This window comes from Oryza glaberrima, chromosome 6 (assembly GCF_000147395.1).
Source record: "Oryza glaberrima chromosome 6, OglaRS2, whole genome shotgun sequence".
NCBI lineage: Eukaryota > Viridiplantae > Streptophyta > Magnoliopsida > Poales > Poaceae > Oryza > Oryza glaberrima.
Genome location: NC_068331.1, coordinates 18,833,163 through 18,851,311, shown reverse-complemented (window position 1 = coordinate 18,851,311; position 18,149 = coordinate 18,833,163). Strand labels below are relative to the sequence as shown.

At 40.9% G+C, this 18,149-nt stretch overlaps 2 protein-coding genes across 2 annotated transcripts; both read right to left on the bottom strand.

Moving 5' to 3' along the window:
• Positions 1-389: 389 nt before the first annotated feature.
• LOC127777141 (protein trichome birefringence-like 24) lies at positions 390-3,787 on the bottom strand. Its single transcript, XM_052303679.1, is given in 4 exon segments — positions 390-1,464; positions 1,959-2,236; positions 3,108-3,661; positions 3,663-3,787. Coding segments are annotated over 4 exon segments (1,734 nt in total). The 3' UTR covers positions 390-687.
• Positions 3,788-12,144: 8,357 nt separating this feature from the next.
• LOC127776843 (uncharacterized) lies at positions 12,145-17,900 on the bottom strand. Its single transcript, XM_052303405.1, has 5 exons — positions 17,340-17,900; positions 14,295-16,257; positions 14,035-14,095; positions 13,724-13,947; positions 12,145-12,468 (listed from the first exon to the last, which is right to left on the bottom strand). Exons 1-5 carry the CDS (start codon positions 17,473-17,475, stop codon positions 12,414-12,416), a joined length of 2,439 nt encoding a protein of 812 aa, XP_052159365.1. The 5' UTR covers positions 17,476-17,900; the 3' UTR covers positions 12,145-12,413.
• Positions 17,901-18,149: the final 249 nt, after the last annotated feature.

The following is an 18,149-nucleotide window of genomic DNA, read 5'->3' as shown; positions in this document are numbered from 1 at the left end:
TACGAAAGCCATGTTCGTTTGTTCATGACGGTGAGCATGTCGCAAGCAATCATCATGCCTTTACAAAAGAGGTTTTCTTTCAATAAATTTCGAGCTTACTATGCACGAGCATGTATGTGCCTGTTTTTCTTTTGTCATCCAACTTGCTCCGCTCCGTATGACATGCCAATTTTCTTCATACAATTTACCAACTATTCTTTACGTTAGAAGCAATTCAGGTATAATATTTCTACATCATTCTCTTGTTTTATTTACACTGTATAATGATGGGCACGTTACAAGTGGTTTCCAATTTTTTACATCATTATCTTAATTTTTCACGTTACAGGTGGTACAATTTTCAACTTGTCAAGGTATAAAAGGACTGATCATTTCAGAGCTCAATTAGCTGAAAACAGAAGACGAGTAGCTGATGAGACTTATATTTGACTCTTTAAATCAACTATCTCAAGTTGTACAACACAACCCAAGTTCATAACTGATAATTACGGCCAGGGGACATTCCTATGGCTGCAGATGGGTGCCGCAATCAGACAGGCTACAACAAAAGACCGATACTTACCTACTGGAAATTCTTCAATGAGCGCCAAAAAAGAAGGCACTTGATTATGCTAAGAAGTTTACCTATGTATAATAATCAGGTCTGAATCAACACTTTTTGTCAAAATTTAGATGATTCAGGAGGTTTCAGTTTATTGCCAACATCTGCATGATTATATCGTTCCACGCATCAATAGGACCGGGCAAGCACCAGTGCAGGCAGTCGTTCTGAACTTTGGCCGATGTCGCCTTCTCGAAAGGATGATACGTCCGGTAAGGCCCAGGGTGGCCGTCAGGCCTTTGCAGTGAGAGCTCAAATGTGTCGAGCAGCTTCAGACGGCCGGCGTTGTTGTGCCTGTCGTGCACAACTGCCTTGGCAAACTCTTCTCTCTCGATCCTCCACATCTTCATGTCCAATTCTCGATCGCCGGTTTCCCCTGGCTTGAATGGAACTGTCCTCTTGCAAGTCCCGCCACTGGACCACTCACCATTCTCAAAATGCGACGGTGACCATGTTCTGTAGAAGACCACTGGCTTGTGAGGTGAGGACGTGATGAATTGGAAGGTTTTTCTGAGTGACTTGCGGAAGGCATACTCAAAAGTCAGTTCCGCTATACTCTTGTCCTGGCAATAGTGGCAGCCGGTCACAGCTCCATTCTCCCAGTAGACTGCGGTTTTCGGGAACCATTGGCCTGTCGATATCACTAAATAGTCGAAGCTGTTCCATTGCCTTGTCCAGTTTGAGTCAAGAATGTCAAGGTGCAGTTGGAGCTCAGAAGTTGATACTCCATCATCATCCTCAAATATTTCAGCTTCGACAAGGAACGGTGCCCAGATAAGAGAGACTGTGATGTTGTGCAAAGCAAAGTGCCACTTCCTTGATTTGAATGTCTTGTCATGGTAGACCTGAGTAGGCTCTTCAACCTAAATCAGATTATAAAATTATTCACTTCTCTTGAATTTCTGGTTTGTTGGTAAGTACTATTACTACAAATTCAAGCAAGCACAGCTGATAGCACATTAACAATATAAATAGTAGCATTGCTCTAAAAAATCTGCATGTGCAAAAAAGCAGAACTAATCCACCAACATCAGAAATTAATGTCGTTTTTCAGTAATAACAAAAACATATTCAGCTCTGACTCAGCGTTCACATAAAAAAAATCATCGACACATCCTCAATCCCACGAAATTTGCCTGGAGAATTGCAAATGGTAGTATAGTTAGAACTAGCTGGTAAAAAGTATGCCAGTGTGCTTATTTTGCTAGTATTTTACTGAACATAGGTTGAGCTTATTAGTGAAGTACTAGAGATAGATTGGTCAACAATATACTATCTTGTAATTACTACACGATGGCAGTATTTTTTTTCTGAACTATAAAGTATTAAAGACTTCATCACATAAACCACAGAATACCTTAGCAAGAAGGCAAAGCAACGATTGAACGTGATTTCGGAGGATTGAATCACCAATAAGAGCCCAATGTTTTCCCCGCATGGCCTCCAAAAACTTCTCGCCCTCAAACCGCGACATCTCGCAGCCATAGGGCTTCCATCTCCAATAAAGATAGCCACTGTCAGGCCTTCCATTTGTCATACAGTTCTGTGGAGTCTCGATGAAGCGGCAGCTGTTGTTAGTGTAATCAGGGCCAGATGAATCAGGGACCCATTTACCATGGAATAAATCACAACTTCCTGCATTTATCAGGAAATGTATGGTAATTAAATTACAAAGGGAATAATACTATAAGTATATGTAACTAAACATGTAGTAGTATGGAACAAATTGAGGGTACACGCAAAGAGAGCCCTTTTGGCATATTAAAAAGGGAAAGCTTCCATAGCTCTAGATCCCACACCGACACTTCCATAGAGGATTTAACCTCAGTTTTTTTTTTCACTAAACTAATGAAAGTGATCAATCAAAGCCTTACAGCTGGAGTCATCAGGAGTCATCTCTCGCTCAAAAATATTGCAAGGTGACACTGGACCTATTGTTCAAACTGCATCTGGGGTCAGACACAAATCACAAGAATCAAGACTGAGGTCCACAGACCTGGCACCTGAACAATAAACTATATCGGGAGTAATTAACTATAATATCACGCGAACATGATAAGAAGGGAGAAATTAACCCTCTCATTCAGAAATGATTGGATCTTTTTATCGAAGAAGAAAATATTTACAATTTACTCTCATGTGTAATAAACATTTCAGCATTTTCTTCCCTTGTTTAACCAAGGATCCGGTGATCCCTCCATCTTCAAGTTCAATCAATGGAAAATTCTCAGTTACCAAAAAAGATATATACAATTTCTTTTCATGTTCCGAATCCCCTTAATTCGATCAAAAAAATGCTGAATTTGTGCCAAAATATCAAATTGAGAGCGAAAAGTCACACTAATACTCCTCCACTAGTACTGCTACTAGAGTACTTCCTTTCCTTCAGCTGCGTTTCCATGTCACGAGAAACAACCCAAAAAGTAAAGAAACAAAAAAAAAGAAGAAAAACAAACGGTTGAAAAGGAGCAAAGCAACAACAGCATCGATCCCAAGAACATCTCACCGTTGGAAGGCAGCGAGCCGCCGCCGGCGAGGACCGCGTCGTCCCCTTGCCCTGGCGCGACGGCGGCGGTGGTCGTCGTCGACGACGACGAAAGGAGGAGGTACGCGGAGGGGTTGACGAGCAGGCGCAGGGCGAGGCCGACGAGGAGCACGGACAGCAGCAGCTTCAGCCCGCCGCCCCCTGCCGCCTTCCTCTGCTGCGGCGCCGGCGGCTCACCCCACCCCATCGTTCGCCGGAGAAGGACGCGTGTGTGTGCCTCACTCACCACGGACTCCACTGCAGTCCACAGTAGTGGAGAGCAGGTTGATCTCCCCTGAGTCGTCTCGTTGTTGGTGAGTTCGGTGGCTGGAGGAAGAGGAAGAAGAGGCAGGAGGAGGGGCAAAACGGGAAAGAGTGGAGGGTGAAGCGGCGAGGCATAGGTGGCGCCGGGGGAAGCTGCCAACGAGGAAGGGGAAGGCAGTGGGCAGGTGCTTTTTGTGTGACCCACCGCTCGATTCATTTTCAGGTTATTTTCTACTCCCTTCTTTTGCACTGCAGAGTAACAGCACACTCTGGTTTTTCACCATGACCTTTTTTTTTGGCTGTGGCTCAAGTATCTTATTTACTTCAGACTATGTTTGGATAATAGGTTTGGGATATGATTTCTTATCTCTCAAAGAATAAGTTTTAATCCTAACCATTCATTCTTCTCGCTTCATTTCATCATATCCCTCCATTCATTTCTATTTACCAATTCCACCTCTCCTAACCCATTATCCAAATACACTCTGATAGTTGTTTCTATGTACCTCTGGTTGATGATAGAAGTAAATGATAATTCTCATGAATTATTATTGCCTGATATAAACCAAATTATGTGTAGAGTAACCATGGTGACATGCTGGATTATGTTGGTGATAGTTCATTATTTATCCGTACAGTTCAATCAAAGTATGTTTGACTTTAAAATGACGTAGGCAAAAGTATATATTTTATCCGTATAGTTTAATATTGTACAATTCAGCTGAAGGCGACAAAGCTGACGAAGTGATCCACAATCTGTTTTTATTTCAAGAAATAGGCACATATAATTTAATGTATTTGCCTATCTTAGAACAGTAATAGGATATATCGTCATATCTTACATGAAATATTTTTAAAAATGAATATTATATTCTAAACTATATTTTTTATTGTAAATTATAAACCTTGTGTTGTGGAGTAGTTTTTCTAGTAGATTCCAAACCAAAATTTCTACTTTTTTAATTATCTTGTACTACCTCCGTCCCAAAATAAGTGCAGTCGTGGGAATCTGTGTCCAAAGTTTAACCGTCCGTCTTATTTGAAAAATTTATGAGAAAATTAAAAAAAAGTTAGTCACACATAAAGTACTATTCATGTTTTATCATCTAGTAACAATAAAAATATTAATCGTAAAAAAATTTCAAATAAGACGAACGGTCAAACGTTAAACATAAATAGTGTAAAACTACACTTATTTTGGGACGTTGGGAGTATTTTTTAAGTACTCGTGTTGTAGGGAACTATATATATAAATGGTTGATCAACGAGATGACCCCTCCTAATTAATAAGGTACAGGTGTAAGTTAGCAAATAAGTAAAAAACTATACTTAGAAACAAAATTAAAAAAAATAGAAGAGTTAATCGACGTATGTATGCATAAAGTCTGATAAAGCGACCAAATTCACAAAAATTAAATAGTATGTCGACACTTAATTTTGTAAGCTAGCAAGTAAAGTGACAAAAAAATCAGAAAAAAAAAAAGAATCATCAGCACGTACGTACCTAAAACCTTTTTTCTTCTTCCCTGAAATAACCTTGGCCCCAACAGGTATTATCTCCAGAACCGAGGGAAAGAACGTGATACAATATACACGTCGCGTGTAAGCTTGACACGGTTTCATGTCCTATATGACCCGAAAGAAGATCACGTACTCATCACGTGATGCGTTGCAGCTGTGCGTGCGTGCTCATCTCGGTGAGTTGGTCATCTGATCAGTCCATCACCCACCGCCCGTGCGTGCACCAAGTCGATCAGATCACTACTCGATCTCTGGAATCTCTCGTCACCCAAGCAATCTGCCATGGCACTATATAATACTCCCTCTCTTTCTTTAAATATTTGACACCGATTTTTCTAAATATATTTGACCGTTTATCTTATTTAAAAAAATTTAAGTAATTATCAATTTTTTTCCTATCATTTGATTCATTATTAAATATACTTATATGTAGACATATAGTTTTACATATTTCACAAAAGTTTTTGAATAAGACGAACGGTCAAACATGTGCTTAAAAAGTTAATGGTGTTAAATATTTAGAAACGGAGGAAGTAATATATACAGTGTGTTAGCTCCGTTTTTAAATACACTTGTGTCGTATCCGTGCGTTGTAATGGAATTGAAACTACGGTGTTTAGTTTTTTTATTTGAGTTTTTTTGGATGAGGCGGTTTCATTTGAAAGGCGTTTTTCTTAAAAAAAAAAACTACGATGGTAGGTGAGGAGGACAATTCCTCCACCTTTAAACTAATAAAAATAACGCTATCAATTTTCATAATAATATTTGTATTTTAGAAATATTATAATTATTATTTATTTTATCGTGGCTTTAAACATGGTTTATATTACTACATATTTACATTAAATTTTTAAGTAACATGAAGCCTCAAATAACATCGTAGGGAGGAATTATTATGAGTGTTATTCTACTCATGTTATAACTCTCTCCCCTCACTCTAAGAAACAATGTGCGGATCTCATGCGTCTATGTTTTCTAAATATAAAATAAACAAGTTCGGATTCAAACATCTTACGGTCTAATGGATATTCAAGTCCTTAATGGAAAAACACAATTTCAAAGGCTATGAAAGGCGTTGCTTAATATTCATGGTTTTCAGTTTAGTGAATATAATATTATACTACAGTTTTGTAACTGATTATTAGACTATCACCATAACTAAAGTAGGATATACATGAGAGAGAGGGAGGGAGATAGTGGGGAGAACTCACCAGCGAAGACAACAGTGACTTCCTCAATGAGCTCTCCACGGCAACATCTCTCTCAATAGCCGTGACGTCGAACCTCCATCACGTACGTCATATTGAATCTCGAGATTGGGCAAAAGCATTCAATAGGAGGAGGTATGGCTAGTAAGGACAGGTTTAGAAGGAAAGCTAAGATGGTGAAGAACCGACAATGGGATGGAGGAGATGGGTATGCAGTGAGGCGGTGGTGGTGTCGATGCTACTAGAGATAGGGGAGGAGAAAGGGAGCATGCAAAAACTTGCCAACGTTGGTGAAGATGGGTGACAACAGCATCACAAAGGAGGATGTGGAGAAGAAGTGGAAGGATGTGGTGGAGATGAGTCGTCGGTGAAGTGGTGGTGGTGTAGGTGCTGCTAGAGATCGATAGGGGAGGAGAAAGGAAGCATGTAGAAACTCACCAAAGCTTGTGAAGAGGGGTGACGACGGCATTGCAAAGAAGTATTTGGAGAAGACGTCACGGGGAAGGTGTGACCGATGGTTCTCACCGACATAGCGGGCATGGTGAGACGTGCGGGGCAAGAGAATTAGGTTGTGATTTCACGGTAATGGAGAGAGAATGAGGTCATATAAAGTCTATATGCTTCCATGTGATCTACTAGATTTTCTAGGAATTAATCGACAATAGAGTAGTAAAACAATTATGCAACCATCGAATAAGAAACTCCTTTTTATTGAATTGAACCTAATATTTCTGAGAGAATCAAATAAGAAGCATTTGTCTCCATATATAACTCTATCAAAGGGCTATCGCGCAAAAGTTTGTGGGAAGTCTAAGTGTGCGAATGCCTACACTTTCTTTTTGCACCATGTTAAATTTTGATAAGTTTATCTATCCAAATTTATATCCGATTCCGATTCAAAGTCTCATTGTATCGCTTAGGCTTATGTTTATAAGATAAAATTTAAATTTTAGAACTTAATTTTGAATTTGATTTTTCTCATCATAGTTTATTTACAAATTACAACATTTGCTTTTAAGTCGCTAAGGAGACATATATAAAATTTATACTCACAAATATTTTTTTATTTACCAATAAGCGATTCAGATAATCATATAATTAAATAAGCGAAGCAATGCGACTGTCGGATTCAAATACTTCTTTATAAAATGTTCTACATTAAAAGTTTTTTTATATAAAATTTATATGTGTACACTTTATACGTATAAATACGTATAGAGTTGTCTTGAATAACTTTTCGTATTGGACCAGTTACACTTGGGATAGACCGAAGGTGTTGTTAGTCCATTAGACCGAGCCCAACTTACCGGGTGCTTCGCAAGGAAAAAACCTCTACCAGCGAGCATAGTTGACTCTCTACCTCATTATTTATTTTAGAGGAAAAAGTACGAATTACCCCCCTGAACTATCGTGGTTGACCGAATTACCCCCTAAACCAGAAAACCAGACATTACTCACCCCCGAACTTTTAATACCGGACGAATTACCCCCCTCAACACTGTTTTGAGCGGTTTTGACTAGAGAGTTTGCACACGTGGCACCTATGTGGCAATCCAGTCAGCAAATAAAAATAAAAATAACTCCCTTGGACCCACCGGTCATACCTCTCTCTCCCTGGTCGCTCTCTTTCTCTCTCCCGTGTGCGCGCTCAGGCATACGGCTCCGCTCCGCCGCCTACTGCCGGGTTCGCCTCCACCACCCATCGCCCGAGCGAGGTCCGCCTCCGCTGCCTGCTGCCGGGTTCGCCTCCACCACCCGCCGCCCGGGCGAGGTCCGCCTCCGCCGCTGGCTGTCAGGTTCGTCTCCATCACCCGCCGCCCAGATGAGGTCCGCCTCCACCGCCGGCTGCCCGGTACGCCTCCGCCACCCACCACCCAGGCGAGGTCCGCCTCCACCGCCAGCTGCCTGCCGCCTCCGCTGACATACGCAAGAGAGAGCAGGGAGGAATCACAGGATTGGGTTGAGGGATAGGTTTGACAAGTGGGCTCAGGGAGTTTTTTTTTTTTTGCTGACTGGATTGTCACGTTGGCGCCACGTGTGTAATTTCTAGTCAAAACCACTCAAAACAGTGTTTAGGGGGGTTATTTGTCTGGTTTCAATAATTGAGGGTGTAAAATGACCGGTTTTCGAGTTTAGGGGTGTAATTCGGCCGACCACAATTGTTAGGGGGTAATTCGTACTTTTTCCTATTTTAAAACACAATACAATCCCGACGCTAGTATAATTAATTACGTGCACATTTATCCATATAAATATGTATATACACTCTATTCATGTTAGCACCCTTTGGGACTATAGCTAGACCGGTATACCTTGGATTGAGAAAGCTGTTGATGAGTATATCATCTAGCACTGGAAAAATAATAAGCTATGAATACAAATATGCATGTCAAGTCTATAACTTGCACATCATCGTAAGTACGAATATTTGTGTTTAAGTTAGATTTTTAACATGGAGATGAACAGGTTAAAAAAGAATCTAATTAGTTATTAGTTGGTTGAGTTAAGCTTACTTCGTGATCTACCTTCTTACTCCAGTAAAGCCGGCTTTGTTCTTTTGCATTATTGGATTGTAAAAAAAAAAAAAGAGAGAAGAAGATGACCAATTAAGAGAAATTAAGGGTATAGGAAAGAAAAGGTCATGAATGAGTAGCACGCAATAGAACGTGATCCTCTAACATACTGTCCTCTAACTTTGAGAGGATGACATGTGGACCTTATAGATAATAGACCCACATGTTAGCCACCCATGTAAGAGGGCACTACGTCAGAGGAGCCTCTTCCGTACGCTGTGCGCAGGTACCGTCAAGGTGATTGAAATTTTCAAACAAAAAAACAATCAGGGATCACCTTTACCGCGGAGATACACGTATGCATGATAGCGCTGACACGTGGGCCATACCCCACCGCTGATCTCTCTCATTTCTTTGCGCGTGCGCTACGGACGGATGGCACAGCCTCGTCATGCATTTTTGTTTTCTGAAAAAGAAAATTAATAAAGGAGAGAAAGAAAGCATGTGGCATCCAAAGTAAGCACCGACATCGGCTTTAATTTACGCCTCCAAGAAGCATTCCATCCGGGGCGGATCTAGCATGGGAACGATAACTTCCATAACTAAGATGCCGTCTCATATTCGATATGAAAGCATAAGGTAACTCGCCATGTCATCCCGTTGTAAATACTCTTAGATGATAAGTTAGGTGTTTGTTTTTTACTTATATGGTACCTTCTACTATATAAGCTACTATTGGATGATAGTAGTTCATATAAGTATTTGAACTTTTTTATTCGAAATTTTGTTAAGATAGATTTACACATTCATCCTATCCTTATTTGATATGTAAAAGAAAAAACTACGGATATAAACTATGCTAAGTTTCACATAAAGTTGTGTGATAAAGATGAGATGGTCATGCATATATCTGCAGCTTGTTTATTTTAAAACTCAATTAATATACATGGTACATTTTTTTAGATAATAATATACATGATACATGAAAATTGATGAAAAATACAGTGCGAGCATATATTGGATTAACAGAAAATAGAAGAGGGGGCACAAGATGACACACGAATAGATTGTGAGTTATGGCAACCCGGCCCACACATACAATCATATCAAGCAGACATTAGTTACACCTTTGAGACATAATCCATCACGAATTGATTTATTGTGGTTGGGACACGGCCATTATTTTGTGCATCCTCCGTGCTCAACCTTTGACGGAGCGCAATAAAACCTAGCTACACTAGCCTACTATAGTTTACCTCTATCCTAAAATATAATAGATTTTATTATAATAGCAATCTTGTCGTTAGGAGCTAATCCCCGGGAGAGTTCCCGCCATAGGATCAAGAAGGCCGACTAGAGGGGTGAATTGGCGGTTTTAAAACTTTTAACTAAAATGAGTTATATATGTGGAAGTGTAAATTAAAACGGTTTTACACAATTTAAGGCCTAAAATAACTAGTCTCAACTAATTGCTGAATTGCACCAAGAAGCTAGGTCTATACTAGAATAAAGACACACATGAGCTGAAGCAAACTAAACAGGTTGGGGCCCCGACCTCTCTCTTCCACCATCTCCTCTGTACCGAGGCACTCCCTGCATCCCCACCGTCAATCCACTAGCGTTGTTGTTAAGGTAGTCATGGTGTCGAAAAGAGAGGGAATAGAAGAGAGGGGAAGAGGAGAAGGGACACTAACACCCACATGGGTCCACTGTATTTTTTCTTTCTAATCTAAGTCCAACTGACACGGGGTCTCATTGTTTTTTTTCATTTTAATTTTATCTTTACTTCTAGTGACATGTAAGCGACACATCAATTGAAGACGATGTCAACCATGCCATGTTGGTAGTTGAAACCATATTGAAAACTGTCAAAGGAAATTATTTTGTACTGGTTTCAATATTTGGAGAGGCGATATATATGGTTTCGTGGTTGAGATACGAATTGGATCAGGCATATATTGGAGGGAGTTAAAGTAGACTTTTTATCCTTCGTAAATTGCTGTGCTTTCTTAGATGCAAAGTTGTAATGTAACGCTGTGCAGTGACTACAAGTAGTATTTAGGCCTTATGGATTGGGCCTTGCCTGCTGGATGCTGAGCCATTATTCCTTGTCTGCTTTTCCCCCCTCGCGTGGATTTCACGAGCTGGCCTGGCCCACTATGATAAGCCTCCCCCCAACTTCTGCGCTACTGGAAAATGGATAGGGGGCAAAGGACACGTCGTCGACGGCTCGCCGTTGCCGTTCACGCCGCCGACAGAATCTCCTCCTCCAAGTCCGCTTCTCACCTCCATTTCATCCGCGGGCGGTAACGCTATTTTCAGTCGGAGGTTTCATATTTATATTCCTATAAAAAGTACCATACAAGCGATAAGATATTTAAATGGCAGAATCAGGCATGGGGCAGCTAGGGCTTGGGCCCCATGCCTAGCTCCATAATCCTCATTATAATCTTGAAAAATGCTATGTAATTTATGAAAATATTTGAGATCCCATTAGTTCAGCCCTAGGCGTGGAAATTTTCTATTGATGGTTAAAATAGTCCATCCAATATAATATTGTTTCATTTTTGTTGCTTCATAAACAACATATGCAGAGACAAGTTACGTTGAAAATATTGTGTATATAATTTCATCTAGCACACGAGATAGCCTAGGCCTCTAGGGGGTTTAATGGATTAGTTTGTAGGAAAGTCAAAATCATCAAATAAGCTAAAAGTTCTCTAAATTAATAAAAAAATATAAGTATAAACGTAAATTGCATTTACACCAATCTTAAGTCCAAACTTAAGTTATCCGGTGACTACATATCTAGATTAATCTCCACGGACCGAGACTACGGGATACTATTGCAGTGGTATCACGACGGTTGGACCAAGTGGCGTAGGAGTTTTTTTATCCAGGATATGAGTGGTGGTCTAGACTACTGATTGATAGCCACTAAGATATATATTTCTTTTAAACTTTTACGCTTGGGAGATATTTCTAGTTGTTTCTTCCTTTTTTTTTTGGCCGTGTGCATTTTATACAGAGGTAAGTGACTCAGTTTGATTGTACCATCTTGATGCAATTAACTTAGTTTACTAAAGCTTCCATTATCTCAAAAGAATACAGATCATCCCTTCATGATCTCAAAACTGAGGCTGTTAGTCTTATGGACTACTGTTATTGTGCCACGTTGTAGGACTGTTTTTTCCAAGTCAGTAGCAATGTGTCAAATACTTCGTCAAACATACAATAGTGTACCTTAAATATAGTCATGCTCAGAATCAAGAGATTGTTACTCTTGCAAAAAAAAAAAGAAATAAGAAAAAAGATAAGGCAGCAAGTTTAGTTCAAACCATCCCCAGCAACTCCTTCCTGTACCTTCTAATTGAGCTCATTTTGATGCGTTTTGTCATGCATTTCAACATCATTCTTCGAAGGTGCATAATACATGTTAGAATGCAAACCAAACAAATTCAATTGACTACCTCCCTCCTCCCCCCACCTCCCCCCCCCCCCCCCCCACCCCCCTCAAATCATTGTACCAGGTCGAAAAGAAATCACAAATACACTAGAAAACTACAAGAATGCCTTCATATGACATCTGAAGGGGCAGCACAATCAGGCAACAAGAAAGGAGGACGATAACTAGATTCACGAGCTAAACTAGAAACAGTATTCTTGGAAAACTCAAGTCACCCTGTTGTGACTTGTGTGAGCTGCAGCTATGAGCTATGGCATTGGCTTGTCCCTTAGCATCTCCAGAGCTTGTGAATGTATTGTATTGACCCGTCAGTTTGTCACTGGATGATTCTTGGGACTCGCATGCCAAATCCGCGCCTCATTTTCTCCACACTATAATTGTAATCAATCGTCAGAATAGTTACATAACAGATTCAAATAGCACAAACCATTCAGAAAAAAAAGGGTTATGGCCGTGTGGGCCAGAGTAGAAAAACCACACCAATTCAACAAATAAAGAACATAATGTAGTTCCAAGACTAATGCAGAAATTCAATCCTTGAAAAGAGTATCAGAGATTCAGTATCCTGTGTACCAGGATTTTGCAGTACATAAAGGCAACTGGAGATGAAATGAATTATCTTCACAACACTTGTTTAGTCGCAAGGATAGTCGACTAATGTAGCTCTGATATTGATGACATATTTTCGCAAAAGGATTTCTGAAACTATGCATAACTATGATTTTGGAATTGCCTACTGGTGGTGGCACTAGACACCAGGCACGTTATAGATCTGAGGCCAATGCTTTTCTATCATTTCTATTCACTAGTTCACCATAATGCCGTACTTCCTCCGTTTCACAATGTAAGTCATTCTAATATTTCCCATATTCATATGGATGTTAATGAATCTAGATGGATATATATGTCTTAGATTCATTAATATCAATATGAATGTGGGAAATGCTAGAATGACTTACATTGTGAAACGGAGGGAGTATATATTAATATGAAAAAAAGAATAGGGCCACAAAAAATAAGAAAGATGAAATGTAGTAGGGCATTACTTCACAACAAGATTCCCAATCCTTCTAACACTTACAAATCTTGCTATTTTTACCACCCTGATTCCTGGACATATTTTAGGGAATGTTGATCAAATTAAAAATATGTAGTGCCACAAGCCCACAATTACTTCTGACCAACACAACTGTTGTTAGGCTGTATTCTTTTGTGAAAGGTTTAGAAATTATACTGGGCAGATGGGTGTAGCTGTAGCATAACATGGCATTATGATTATAATCTAACAATCTATATAACCCATATACATCACTGTGTGTCCAAATAGATGACTCTAAAAAAGAGCTAATGGTGAGCACAATCCATTAACATATTTTCCATGATGTCATTGGATTTGTAGAATAAGTTTCCTTGGAAATAGATTTATATGATCCTATGTTGTTAAAAAAAAATGGTCCAGGATTAAGTTGTATCACCACAGGAATTAAGAGGCATCGCAAACAAGATTATAGCAATAGCATCTGTCATATTAACTGCAGTTCAGGAGCTAGCCTTGACTACCGAAATAATCTAGATTAATTTGCTTTTGCAGAATTTAAAATGACTAGAATTTAAAGAGATACTTACGTCGGTGCAAGCTTGCCAAGGCCATAAAGCTCTTCACCAGAAACTTCATCTGAAACTTTCCCAGAATTTTCAACTATATAAGATCTGCCAGGGGAATCAGACAGTCCTCGAGACACAAGTAGATCCAAATCCTTCTGATGAAGTTCTCTCCCATTAATAAATATGCCGGTGTTTCCACCACCACAGTTCTTGGGCATAGGATAATTGAACTCTGGAATATAAGGCTGCAAGGAAAAAAAACAACTTAGAGATTTTATCGATAGGATAGCATACAGGAAGAAATGAACAATATCCAAGACAAGTGTTCTTACAGGTATCATGCCAAGGCAGGGTCGCCCCATAACACCCCAGAACCCAGCACGATAATCATACCTAAGTAACAGAACATCAGATCAAAATTTTGTATACTCAAATATTCAATACAAGAAAGAAAGTACACAATAGAATTTTGTTATATTAATGTAGGCGACTATTTAAGTTTCTTTTCAAGATTACTGAAGCATAACTGAAATGCAGGAATCAAAATATAAACCAAACATAGTTTAGCACTCTGCAGCCTGAGGAATTTTACCAGTAATCACCAGGACAGATTTCTCCAGCTAGCTTCTCAGCCTTCCTGACTGCACGGTCAGAGATAGGAAAGCCATTAACAAAAATCCTTGCTCTTCCATTGCGTGTTCCATTGTTCATTTTGAAGCTCCTTTTAATGAGATTGGTTAGAAATGAATCGCCTGCCTTTGTAGACCTAGTATGGCCAACATTTTGTGGCAAATTTAGCATATCTTGTGCATATAAAGTATAATCAAACTCATCGACTGGCGACTGTGTCTCATTGGCTACACATACATCTTTAATTGAGTTCCGTTTGCAACTTTCAGTAAATAGGATAGCCTTTTCATGTTCAGAATGGGTACTTCTACTTCCCTTTCCAGAATCTTCCGATGGTGAGAATCCACAACGATCATGATGCGGTAAACTTGGTACATGGGAAATTACATTGGCTTCAGAAGGAAGATCCCTGGACTGGGGAGTATTTTCAGAATCAGTCCCTAGAGGAGTGTGTTTGCTATCTGATTCACTTGAACTTGATTCTAGATCTTTTTCTTGAGATTCATGACTTCCATTAGAAAAACAATATTGTGGAAGCAACCTCTCATCAGCATTAGCATGCCCATTGTTTCTCATGCTATCACCAATACCATTTTGCAGTGCAGCAGATAAATTTATACCGGGCGCAGGTTCTGAAACATTGAGCCTGCTTCCATCAAGGTTGACTAGAATTGCATGTGAGCATGATCCACACATCAGCTTATACTCCTTTCCCAACAAAGAATGTTTCATTGGTATTCGCAGCACTTCATAGCAATTGTAGCATATGGTGAAAGGGGCACCACCTGCAATCGGCTCACAAGTTTGTGCCGGTTTCTTCCTTACATTGGTCCTCAGGTGATTCCTCTGTAAAGAAGTATTAGTACCTCTTGAAGTGTATCTCTGCTGACCATATAGGGGACCCTCTACAGGATATGCTCCATAACTGTTCATAAGGTATGGTGCCCTTTGATCAGTAAAACCAAGGGGAGTTCCCTGTACAGGCAAAAACTCTCGGTGGTAACAATTGAAGCAAGAACAGACGGGCTGATGGTACAAGCCTTCATGGTGACATGAGAGCAAAGGGTCAGGATCATGATGTCCAAAGAAGAAATTATCAACATTTCTGCAGGGGTAACCAGCACCAGCATGATAGCTAGAGGCTCTCGCATGCGGGATGGGCTCTGCATATCCATGAAGATTCTGTCGAGTAGGCAATGGAGCATGGACTTGTGGGATATTAGGACTTTGCACATTCAAGGATGGCGAGTGATGAGAACCATTCCAATGCAATACAGATGGATCATGCCTCAGCTGATTTGGCTGATCATGCGCACCATGTGAACTTGAGGCATCTGCAGGTCTATTAGTTGTAGCACTTCTACTTGGTGCATCAGTAACCTCACATGATTGCTGCACCTGGTCTCTCAACTCATCAAGCATCCTCAAGAGCTCAGCACGATCTTTCTCAAGGCCCCTAACTCTGCTTGGACCATCCAATTCCCTATCATTGGCATGCTCCCTGTTGGAGAATCTGTATTTTGACTGTAATTGGTAGTTGACAAGGCTTTCCGCTTGGTAAGAGGTGGGTGGAATTCCATCGATTGGAGACCTCGGAGATATGTCAGATATACCTCTTCCTCTTACTGATTTCATCATGTCAGCATTTTCCACATTACGGATGCGCATGTACTTTGCCTCCCTACCATCGTTTCTAATAGTAGCTTCACCTGTTGAAGTACTTGGACCTCTTGCCATTCGATTGTCTTCATGGTTGTAAACTGATCTACTGTGCAAAGCTGAAATTCTATTGGGTATAGATCTACCATCAGCGGTAGCACCATCCATTGCTTCAGGCGCCTCCGCAACACTCTCTAGTACCTCAAGGTACTTCACATGTCCATTATCAGAGTTATCAGAACCTTGGGCTGAGTACTTCTTCTTTGCTGAAAAATGTTCAGAAGATGAATGATGTCATCTCAATATTCAATTGACCACTTCATTCCTAACAAAGGAGGGTTAAAGGATGCAACTCATGCAAGTCAAATTATGTTATTATTAACTAGGATATGACAAGGATGTGCTGCACAAGAAGACCACTTCTCCAAGCCCCAGCACCAATGGCATTGCGATTGACCCCCCAAAGCAACGTTGGCAAGCACAATTGGGGAATAAAATGCAACTAGAATCCCATAATAATCGCAATCCACAGGATTTATATAAAAACTACTCAACCATCACCCAAAATCTTAAGATATTTAGGTCAAATCCAACCCATGTTTTGTTTGTCAAGCCCCATGTAATCTATTCAGGAAGGCATAGAAGTAACTGCAAAAGAAGAGAGAACGAGTCTGCAATGGTGTCGTTGGCAGACTGGCAGCCATCTTTCAAGTTTCAGTGAGCAAGATTTTTTTTCGCAAATATTAAGATTACATCAGTGTAGAAATTTACATTTTTCCAAAAGAATTGAGTAAACACTATCTGCCCATTGTAATAAGGCACTAGGTTGAAATTGATAAAAAAAAATGTTCGTTTCAAAGAGGGCAAGTTGAGAATTCAGATTAAACCCTCAAAGTACAGAACTTTCTTGAAAGCATAAAACAGCTGACAATATTTGTTGGCATTAAACAAAGTCTTCCTAAAATTTGCTGCAAACATGACGACTAGTTGAGCAAATCAAAAATTTTCCGCAGCCGCAAGTGTCAGTGTCACCAAAGACAAAGTCCATGTGCGAACTTTGATGCACCAATAATCCCGACGATTCCCAAATCCATCACAGTTCAGCAAGCACACGAAATCAATCAATCAACCAATCAATTAATTAACTAACTAACTAATTAACCCGGATTCTTTGCAGAATGGGTCGCAAGAGAATGAACAGAAAAAACGAGAAGAAAAAAAAAATCATGCAAACTATACTACGAATGCAATCGACGATCAAACAGAAAAAAAAAAAGGCCCCAAAATTCAACCGATTGGCTGCGAAAGGGAACCACACGGCGAGGCAATGAAGAGAAGGGCGGCGCACCTTGGAGAGCGGCGCCGCAGCCGCCGCAGACGTAGACGGAGTAGGCGGGGAGCTCCGGCAAGAACTTGTCGCACTTGGGGCACCGCACCAGCCTTATCCTCGCCGCCGCCGCCGCCGCGCCCTCGTCCCCTTCCATTCCCGACCTGCGGCTGCTCCCACCCTCACCACCGCCGCCGCATCAAACCAAGGGAAAACGAACGCCTCAAGAACGAGCACCAAGGCACCCAAACCAAAAAATCAAGAACGCCAAGAGCGAGCGTTCCCGCGCCGCGAAACCAAGAAGCCCCCAACCACGAGCAGAGAACCGAGACGAGGCCTTGTCAGGAGGCCATTGGCGGCGACTCGTGGTTCGGAGGGAGAAGAAGAGAGGGAGGAAAAGATCAAAAGAGCGGGCTGCTGTTTGGCGGGTCGAGGAGAAGAAAACGAAGCGAAGAGGAAGGGTGGTTGCGAAATAAATCGAGGTGGTCACGAGGAGGCGAAGGCCATCGTCCCATCTCCCGCGGTCTGCACTGCTCAGCTTTTCCCGCGGCTCGCGGCTGCTGCGGCGGTCGTCTTTTGTGCTGCCTGCGACTGCGACGAGGCACGCTGACGCAGACGGCGCAGTGGTGGTGGGCGACCATTTCGGATTCTTTTGTTTGTTTACTTGTTTCTTTTGCACGCAAAGGATAGGTAGTTCATCACACACACGTTGCTCCTACTACTACGATTCTGGTTTTCGCGAGCTGGCGATCGATGGTGGTGACGCTCTTGTTGTACTTGCGGCAGCAATTTCAGCGTGCCAGAGATATCACATGGAGAACCAAATCTGGA